We start from the raw sequence: 10,842 nt of genomic DNA on the forward strand, positions 1-10,842 counted from the left end.
CATTGTATTTTATCACTTCTGTCTTTTTTTTTTAAGATTTTATTTATTTATTTGACAGACAGAGATCACAAGTAGGCAGAGAGTCGGGCAGAGAGAGAAAGGGGGAAGCAGGCTCCCCACTGAGCAGAGAGCCCGATATGGGGCTCAATCCCATGACCCTGAGATCATGACCTGAGATGAAGTCAGAGGCTTGAACCAACTGAGCCACCCAGGCTCGCCTGATCATTTCTGTCTTTTAAATATCTTCCAGGTCTCTTCTTTACCTCTTTATTACATTTGTTCAAATCTCCATCTGTTCTCTTGGCAATTATTATTTTCTTTCTTATCTCTAATTCTGCATGACTTATATTACTTCAAGAATTTTAGCTGGTTCCCCATCCTCTACAGGATAAATTTCAAATTCCTATGTCTGACATGCAAAGATCTCCAGGGTGTTTTGTTTTTTCTTTATTCTCAGTGCCCCAGCCATACTGAATTACTTGGAATTCCTATAAAGTGCCATATTCTCTCACACCTTTCCCTTCCATATATTTATACCTTTATCTATAATAAATTTGTTTCTTGTGAATCCAGTCTTGACATTTTTTTTCCTATCCCTGTCCACCCACATTTATTATGGTAATTTTTTTCTTAGTACAAAATCAACATGTCTCTTATATATTTTGGGGATGGCCTCAGAACATGATTATATAACATGATTAGGAAATACACTGTTATTATATTTTATAATTTTATCTATTATCCAGATTTTTAATCTGTATATGCAGATTTGTGAGATGTAGAAAAACTTAACATAATCTACATACTTTGATTATTTTGGGGGAAGAAGGGGTTATAAATAACCGTGGAAACAATAAAAACTTGTTTTGTTGGAAATAAGAATATGTAAATCATTACTTTTCTTATTTATAACTGGCTTTCTTTTGTAGGTGTTACTGCAGATGATCACATGATGAAAGTAGAGACTGTTCACTGCAGTGCATGCAGTGTGTATATCCCTGCTTTACACAGCTCAGTGCAGCAGCACTTAAAATCTCCTGATCATATCAAAGGGAAGCAGGTATCTATCTTAATGAAGTCATTGAATTATTTGTTCATCCTTTATTGTCCTTTAAAGGCCATTGTTTCACACCTACCTGCTTGCATACAGCCCTATTAATCTGTGTAAAAAAAAAACTATGAAGATAACCTAGAGGGTCTGTGTAGCATAGTAGTTAAGCCTGGTGGTGGTTAAGATTGAGCTCTGGAGCAAGAATTCCTGGGTTTGAATTCTGGTTCAGTACATAATAAGTGGTAAGCAAGTAAATTAACTTTTCTTTGCCTAAGCTGCTTTATCTGTAAAATGGGGATGGATAATCATTCTACTCTTACATAACTGTTTAAAGATTAAGTTGGTGGGGCACCTGGGTGGCTCAGTGGGTTAAGCCTCTGCCTTCGGCTCAGGTCATGATCCCAGGGTCCTGGGATCGAGCCCCACATCGGGCTCTCTGCTCTGCAGGGAGCCTACTTCCTCCTCTCTCTCTGCTTGCCTCTCTGTCTACTTGTGATCTCTCTCAGATAAATAAAGAAAATATCTTTAAAAAAAAAAAAAAGATTAAGTTGGTTAAAGTATAAAAAACACTTAAAATGGTGCCTGACTGATATAAGCATTATGTAGTATAAGCTTACATAGTGTAAGCCTTCAGGAAATCAGAGCTGTTGAATTGTTCTTTTCATGAACACTTTTTTTAAAGTTGGTACAAAACAGTTTTATGAGGACAGAGAGAGGGAGAGAGAGTGTGTGTGTGTGTGTGTGTGTGTTTTAGATCAAAAAAGAAAGGAAAGATTTGATTATAACATACGTTTTTCTGATTGCTGGGAAAAATAAACTAGTATCAGCTGTTATCTATTGTTACATTTCTAGGTAAATTTACTCAAATTCTAGGAAAAATGTACTGTTTTCTTTTTGATTGGCATATTTCTGCTTTTATATTGGTTGATTTTATTTAGTCCAGTTTATTTCAAATAGTGTTTATAGTATGCGAAACTAGCTCGTTTGAGAAGCAAATTTAAAAAATCAAATATTAAAGACTTAAGTTTTATTTACTTTTTAAGATTTTTTATTTTATTTTATTTTATTTTATTTATTTATTTATTTATTTTATTTATTTTTTGGATTTATTTGACAGAGAGAGATCACAAGTAGGCAGAGGCAGGCAGAGAAAGAGGAGGAAGCAGGCTCCCTGCTGAGCAGAGAGCCCGATGCGGGGCTCTATCCCAGGACCCTGGGATCATGACCTGAGCTGAAAGCAGAGGCTTTAACCCACTGAGCCACCCAGCCGCCCCTTATTTATTTATTTTAGAGAAAGAACAAGTGTGCGAGCAGCAGGGAAAGAGTCCTGAAGCAGACACTCTGCTGAGTGTGGAGCCCAACTCCGGGCTCAATCCCAGGACTCCGAGATCATGACCTCAGCCAAAATCAAGAGTTGGCCCTAAACAGACTGAGCCATCCAGGCACCCCTAAAGACTTAAGTTTTAAATAGAACATACCTGAGTCTTAAATTCATATTTTGTATTGATGTGATCCTCATTTAACTCAGACTTCATCAGCCACTTTGAGCTCATAAAATCTTTTAAAAATCTTTGTACTTTTCTCTTCTCTTTTGATATTCCCTTGACACCTTTTTGGCAACTAGACAATCCATATTATTACCTTTCCTCCTTTATATAATACAGTCTTATGCTAACTACAGTCCAGAGTAAGACTAATTACTCTAGTAGTATGAAAAATTATTTTTTAATGGCATGAAAATTAGTAGTTGGCAGAATTGGGGCGGGGCAATGTGCATGTGGAATAGGAAGGAGAGAAAGCATCTATTTAGTAGATTTGGATGTATCATATTTGGTGACTGGGTGTTTTTTAATGAGTCTGATTGGCTTATTGAATCTTCATTGTTTTAATCCATGGATGAGTTAGATTGTATCCCAGTAGCTGCTGTTGGCTTTATAACTTAATTTGCTAGGAAGTAAATCATTTAAATCTAAGAAATATTTTCATGGTATAGTTTCCAAGTACCTCACTGTGTTCTATTTCTCACAGGCTTACAAGGAGCAAATAAAAAGAGAAAGTGTCTTGACTGCTACAAGCATTTTAAATAATCCAATAGTGAAGGCACGATACGAACGTTTTGTTAAGGTAAGATTTTAGGGCAAAACCTTTTTAGGTTATATCATAGTATCTTTATAATTAAATAGTGACATAGTAACTATGATGTCTATATATAGTGCAACATTAGGAAGAATTTTACTTAGTATCTTGCTTATAAGTAAGACATCTTTTTTCCTAATTGTTGGGATTTGTTGGGTCAGGGAACAATAAGCCATTCCTCTCTCTTTTTTTTTTTTTTTTAAAGATTTTATTTATTTATTTATTTGACAGGCAGAGATCACAAGGAGGCAGAGAGGCAGGCAGAGAGAGAGAGAGAGGGAAGCAGGCTCCCCGCCAAGCAGAGAACCCGATGCGGGACTCAATCCTAGGACCCCGAGATCATGACCTGAGCCGAAGGCAGCGGCTTAACCCACTGAGCCACCCAGGCGCCCCTAAGCCATTCCTCTCTTATCCTTTTCTCACTCTAGATCATTTGAGGGAAACGCAGGAGTCTGATTGAAGATCAGAATGTCATTCTTGATTTTTATTTATTATTTTATTAAAAAAAATTTTTTTTTGAGGTAGAGAGCGAGAGAGAGATCACTTGTGGGGGGCAGATGGAGAGAGAGAAGCAGACTCCCCACTGAGCAGGGAGCCTGACAAGGGCCCCAATCTCAGGACCTCAGGTTCATGACCTGAGCAGAAGGCAGGTGCTTAACTGGCTGAGCCACCCAGTTGCCCCTATTCTTGATCTTTAAAGAAAGGATAACTTGGGGGATATGACAAGTGTATAGTTACTGTGGACCTTTGTATTTCACTTTTTTTTTTTTTTAAAGTTTTGCATTAATCCCAGTTAGTTTACATACAGTGTTATATTAGTTTCAACTGTACGATATAGTGATTCAGCACTTCTGTACTATACCCAGTGCTCATCACAACAAGTGGCCTCCTTCATCCCTATCACCTACTTCCCCCATTGCCCCTGGCTACCACCCCTCTGGTAACCATCAGTTTGTTCTCTTTAGTTAAAAGTCTCTTTCTTTTTTTTAAATTTTAATTATAATTTTTTAAAAATTTATTTATTAACATATAATGTACTGTTTGCTTCAGGGGTACAGATCTGTGATTCATCATTCTTACATAGTTCACAGCACTCACCATAGTTGTATTTCACTTCTAAGTTAGATAAACTTACCTCTCCTTGACCTCTTGTTACTGGTTCAGCTAGACAGCAATAAGCTTACCCTAGTTTACCACATGGCCTACAATAGACTAGAATGTACCTTATCTGTTGCTGGGAGGACACAAAAGAGGGGACCCAGAAAGGACTAATTTGTACATGCCCAGTTTCTTTTTCCAAGCATACTAATTGGATAAGTTGTTGTTCTTGCTTGGATGGGAAAGTGGGAGGTCAGATATGCTGCTTCAGAAAAATCTCTCTCGTGGAATCAGGAGGCCAGGAGAAGAGCTTTGCCCTGAATGTTAGTAAATGCAGATGTGAACAATTAGGTAACCTGGCACACTGCTAGCCATATGTTACTGTGGTACTCTTTACATAAAATTCTTTACATATTATATATACTTAACTGTGCAAATAAGAATTTACTGTTACTCAAGAAATTAACAAATATATTTTAGAGGTTAGCTTTAGAGTCTTTGTAAAATAATGCCTCATTTAAAATCATCCTACACTGAAGAAAGCTATTATGTTGAAAATTTGTAAGTCTGTTATTTACATTTGTAACTAAGTCTTGATTTTATGGATTAGAGAAGTATTATTTATTTTGGCTATTGTAGTGATTAACAGGTACTCTGTGAAGAAGCCTGATCTGTCTATATTTATCTCTATATATTTTTTAATGACCATTAACTTACACCTCAACCAAGTGATTTACAAGCTGGATAAATCTCAGTTTTTTCAGCTTGTTCCTGAGGGTCCCATTTTCTGATTTGTCATATTTGTCACTTTTACTACATTCTTGGCACCATTTTTAAAAGGTGAATGCAGAAATTGTAACAGAGTAATGCAGTCCAACAGCAACAACAAAAAAATAGTGACTGCAGGCCTAATTGAAATTCAGTTTTTTGGGAGATATGGCATCAAAAAGGTAAGAGCATCATTGCTAAATGAGGAAAAATTTTTATCCTTGCTATATCACAAACTTTTGAGAAGTTAATAATGGTCTCTATTAATGTATGAAAGTAATATTTAATGAAAGAAGAATACAAATTTGAGTCACTATGTAGACTTCTCAAGCTACACTTGAGAGTCACTTCATTGAATGAGAGACATCACTGGTGGGGAGTGTCTTGCTGATGTGCATATTGTGGAGAAAATACCTGAACTGAGGAGATCTCTTCTAGAATTTTTTTACTATGAATAGGATCCACGGACCAGCAATATTGGCATCTCCTGGGAGTTCATTAGAAATGCAGTTTCATTTGAACAAGATCCCATTTGATTTATAGACATGTTAAAATTCAAGAAGCCCTGGTGTCACATTATTCAGTGATATCCCTTTGTTCAGCTTTCCTAATCTCCTCTGTTCCCTGCTGTTACTCCCCAGAACATCCTCTGCCTATGGTCAGCTCTGGTCATCACTTAGAATTCGTTCACCTTTAAGTGCTCAGTCTGACAAAATTATCTTTTTTAATCTTTGCCCCATGAAAATAATCAATTCATCAATTTCCCCTATTTCTCCAACTATATCACCTTGTTTTACCTTCACACCCTGGCCTTGATACTCATGGTCAATCCTTATAACTGCAGTACTGCCATTCTAAAATTCCTCACTTACTTGTTCTACCACTTAACAGTTCCCAGCACTATGCCATCTAGGGTTAGCTTTTTTTTTTTTTTTTTAATAGATTTTATTTACTTGAGAGAGAGAGCACAAGTGGGTGGGGGGTAGAGGCAGAAGGAGAAGTAGACTCCCCATTGAGCAGGTAGCCTGATGGAGGGGCTCAGTTCAGGATTTGGAGATCATAACCTGAGCCCAAGGCAGACACTTAAACCAACTGAGCCACCCAGGCACCTTTATGGTTAGCTTTATTAACTGTCTTGCTACAAATGTAATGGAATTGTACTGGTATGGTGTTTGCTAGATTTTCACTGCAGTTCACGGTAATTTTGCCCATTACCAATCAATGTAATGTACTTCTACAGTGGCTATTTCAAAGCTTTTCCACTCTTAACATATCTAGATTGCATTCTTACGCCCTTTACTTCCTATGTTCTTATCACTTCTCTTGCTTTAGGGAGATTGAGACCACTAGATGTGAACTGTAAGTTTTCTCCTTCCTGCGTTAGATTTATGTAACTTACTCTCACTTTATTGTTATCTGTGAAGATACCCCCTTTTAGCCCTTCACCTGTATTATTGTTTCATCAATTTTCTCGCTCCTTACTTGTATCTTACTTGTGCCCTGTTTATTATTTTATTCTTCTACAAACAGACATGCTTACAAGTTCCCTAAACTAAAAATGACTTGACTTTTCCTACTCTTCCCCCTTTCCATCTTATCTTTTCTCTTATCACCATACTTAGAAGGGCACTAAGTTGTGCCTTGCATTGTGCTCTTTGCTTCTACTCTTTAAACTGGTGGTTCTCAATTGGAGATATGTAATTAGAATTCCTTGTGAGGCTGAAATCAAACAAAAAGCTGACTTGGCCTTCTTTAAAACCTTCTGAATTAGAGTTTCCCAAACTTCTCTGATTAATACCTCGTGAAATGCTTCTTAAGTATGCAGGTCACCAGATCTTGCCCCTGGAAAATTTTCATTCAAGAGGTCTGAAATTGATTTGGGAACTTCTGATTTTAGCAAGAGCTCTAGTACTTGACTAAGTTAAAGTCTCAGTGTGTGGGACTTGGGTCTGTGGATTTTGAAAGCTTAGAGGAAATTCTGATTCATTCTTGGGCAGTCATTGCTGTCTAGCTTCCACTTACATCATACATTTGGAACTGCTCCAAGGTAACTGGTGACTTAATATTCAAATAAATATTTTTAACATTTTTTATTTACTATTTTAAACATATGAAAGTTAAGGGTATAGTGTAATAAATCCCTCATTCAACTTTAATAATTCTCAACTCTAGTGACCTTTTTCAATTCTTTTCTAATATTACCTGTTTGCATCATTTGATACTGTTAATCTGTCACTTATTCTTGAAACTTTGTTTTGCCGGATAATATTTTACTATCCTGATTTTCCTCCTGCACTGAGTATTTTTTTCTTCATAACTTCTGTCCCTGTGTATGGATGTTTTCAGTGGGTTTTTTACCATTAGCCCTTTTATTCTACTTATTTCCCTGGCCTCACTATTCACTTGGCAGACAATTCACAAATCTTACTTCGAACTCTCTTTTCTTTCGAGTTGTGAATTTAAAGCTGCCTCTTAGACATTTAGACATCTTAAATTCTAATTATATATAGCATACATCTGCTTCTTCCACTTTCCCCGTCCTAATTTACATATTATTTTAATGGTGCTGCTGCATCTTTTATACTTCCTCTCCTGGATTAGTAGAGTAACCCACTCATTAGTATTTCTTCTCTTACGATTTCAGTTCATTCTGTGCCTTCCCACCTGATGGGTCTTGAAGTATAGCACCAGGCTTATACTTTGCTATATAATAACCTTCATTGCAATTTATTTCTTACTATATTAATATAGCCTTTTGATACAGTCTAGTTTATGAGACTTAATCCAGACACATAATTCAAGTATTTATATAAATTAAAATAATAAAGTTGTATCTGTGAGTGTTAGTGAATTATAGATTTTTAAAAAGATTTTATTTATTTATTTGGTAGAGGGCACAAACAGAGGGAGAGCAAGAAGCAGACTCCCCACTGAGCAGGCTGCCCATTGTGGGGCTCGATCCCATGATGCAGAGATCATGACCTGAGCCGAAGGCAAACACTTAACTAGACTGAGCCACCCAGGTGCCCGTAGTGAATTAGATTTATCTACTTTTTTAATGTAAAAGTAAGGTATATCTAGTAGGTACCTGGTTTTCATTCATTTGAATTTTTAAAAAGACTTGATTTTCAGTTGACTGTTTTGAAGGATCCTACCACCATAGTACATTGAATCTTGGTGTAATTTAGTAAAACATATCTTCACTTTATTTACTTTATTTTTACCAAAACCCACGTATTTTCTTTTGTCGTGTGTGTGTGTGTGTGTGTGTGTATATATGTGTGTGTGTGTATGTCTCTCTCTCTCTCTATATATATATATTCCTAACTGAAGTTCTAAAATCATATATATATGATCTTAGATTTAGATTTTATATATATAATATATATATTTAGATTTAGATTGTATATATATGGTTTTACATATATGTAATCATATATAGATATATGATTTAGAAATTAGGAAAATGTGGCTTTTCAGCATTCCAGTTTATGGAATGTAAAGTAGTGACTTTAGTAATTTATATACCCACATTGGTATGAAATAGGTACTGAACAAAATATCTAGTGGATTTGTCATGTGTTAAAATAAAAAGTTTCAAATTATATTTATTTTTAATGTTATAGCAAATAAAAATTTCGCTGATAACAAAAATGAATATACTGATTTTAAAAGCTATTTTCCTCATGCTTTTTAGGGTGAGAATCCTTTTGAAATTCAAGATCATTCTCAAGATCAACAAATAGAAGGAGATGAGGAAGAAGAAGAAAAGATTGATGAACCTATTGAAGAAGAGGAGGAAGAGGAGGAAGAAGAGGAGGAAGTGGGAGAAGTAGAGGAAGTAGAAGAAGTGGAGGAAGCAGAGGAAGTGGGAGAAGGAGGAGGAGTAGAGGGAGTGGGAGACACACAGGAAGCAGGGGAAATAGAGGGTGTGGGGGAGGGAGAGGCAGTGGGGGAGACAGAAGCAGTGGGGGAAGGAAAGGCAGTGGGGGAAGGAGAAGCAGTGGGGGAAGAAACAAAGGAAGAGCCTGTTGACTTCCCTGTTGACCAACCTGAAGAAAATTAAATATAAGGTATTAGTCAAATCTAAAAGAAGCTTTAAATTTCTCTCCTAATACGGAAAAGGGTAAGAATTTTAATAGTTTAAAATATGAGAATTAACACTCATGTTGCATGCATTCCACACATTCAAATTTGTTTTATATAATTTCTAAATGTTTGGCATTTGTTTAATAAGATGAAGGTAAGACTATTTTAGTTTAGTTTTTATAGCTATCAAACTTAGATTAGATAAATTGTTTGTATAATTTTTAAGCTTAATTTTTATTACTTTATTGGTGTTAAGGATAACAGATGTGTATTGTTAGTATATCTACTCTAATCATTTGAACTTAAATGCTGCTGTTGGGAGTATATATTCAAGTGTGCATTAATGTTTTGAATACTTACCCTAGAAGAGATAAATTGGGCAAGTATTTTGTGCTCTGACTGTGTATTTTTTTACGGCATTGGACATTGAATAGTAATTTGCGTTAATATACGCTTAAAGGCTTTTTGTGACCATGTTTCCCTTTGTAGCAATAAAACAATTTTTACAAAAACACTTTCCCTGGATTAGCAATTTTAAATGAAACAATTCATCAATTAAATGAGTATTTAAAATGAGGTTTTTGCCTTAATGTAGGCATTTAGCTCATAGATACATCAAGATGACTGAGAAGAGTTGAATTAAATATTTACTTCAAGCATTTTTAAAAAGTACTGCTAAAATATTTTTTAACCTATTTCAAGTTGAGGTCAGTCTATAACTGACTTGTTTATACTTGTTTCAATTCCTTCCTTTTCTTTGTGCCTATGTCAGATCTTGAAATCTTGAAAATACATTTGGATACAAATAATTTTTTATAGTTGTGTTAGTTCTTTTGTCATGTCTGTTTTTAGCCGAAGAACCAAGAAGCAAACTATCACTTTTCTAAAAAAGAAGTATTTCTCTCTTGAATTTTTTTTTTTTAACTTTTTGTAATTTGTAGGCTTACATACTGAAAAAGAGAAGATGAGATTGACGGTCTATTTTCAAATGAACCATGACCATCTGTGTCACTGAAAAGTAATGCTCTTATTTCTTTGACTCTTCACTCTGGCCTCTTTTGAGAGGGGGACTCTCAGTGAAATAAATTAGTTCCTCCAAATTTTGAAGCATTGAATGGATGAGTATATGGGAATATTAAGTAATTCTAAAGCGTTAAGTTCATGAATGTATGGCATTTGTAGAATTTCACAGGTAATTTCTCTTTTTACATACAACAGAGCTTTTAAAAATACATTTTGGGGGGCGCCTGAGTGGCTCAGTGGGTTAAGCCTCTGCCTTCGGCTCCAGTCATCATCTCACGGTCCTGGGATCGTGCCCCTCATCGGGCTCTCTGCTCAGCAGGGAGCCTGCTTCCTCCTCTCTCTCTCTCTGCCTACCTGTAATCTCTGTCTGTCAAATAAATAAATGAAATCTTTAAAAAAAATAAGAAAACATTTTGGGGGGCCAATATGGGCTCATGTTGTGGGCTAGATTTGCTTATCTTTAAGCTTTAAATCCTTTGTATTCACGTATAGGAATTTAGAGCCAAATAAGAGAAAGTTAGCTGAAGACTGGAGAAATTTGGATCCTACCTAAGAGTCTGTATTTACTTAAATAGGATTTAGAAAGCCTTTGAGCTCAGGAGTTAAAATTTTAAGGATTATAGGACTTGATCGATGGTCTTGTTTCTTATTTATTTAATTTGTTCTTTATTTAAAAA

The 10,842-nt window shown here is 35.7% G+C and overlaps 1 protein-coding gene across 5 annotated transcripts in view; it reads left to right on the forward strand.

Annotated features, from left to right (window-relative positions):
* ZNF326 (zinc finger protein 326) overlaps nucleotides 1-9,656 on the forward strand; it is a 37,906-nt gene extending 28,250 nt beyond the window's left edge. For 4 of the 5 annotated variants that reach the window (XM_045064829.1, XM_045064830.1, XM_004752621.3 and 1 more), the window contains exons 10-12: nucleotides 930-1,060; nucleotides 3,080-3,175; nucleotides 8,751-9,656. In XM_045064829.1, coding sequence (XP_044920764.1) covers nucleotides 930-1,060; nucleotides 3,080-3,175; nucleotides 8,751-9,119 — 596 coding nt within the window. In that variant the 3' untranslated portion in view covers nucleotides 9,120-9,656. Of the gene's footprint in view, nucleotides 1-929; nucleotides 1,061-3,079; nucleotides 3,176-5,125; nucleotides 5,236-8,750 lie in introns of all 5 variants that reach the window. The other variant, XR_006601812.1, reaches the window with a different exon arrangement.
* Nucleotides 9,657-10,842: the final 1,186 nt, after the last annotated feature.

This window comes from Mustela putorius, unplaced genomic scaffold (assembly GCF_011764305.1).
Source record: "Mustela putorius furo isolate JIRA1106 unplaced genomic scaffold, ASM1176430v1.1 tig00003853_pilon_pilon_pilon, whole genome shotgun sequence".
In the NCBI taxonomy this organism is placed as follows: domain Eukaryota; kingdom Metazoa; phylum Chordata; class Mammalia; order Carnivora; family Mustelidae; genus Mustela; species Mustela putorius.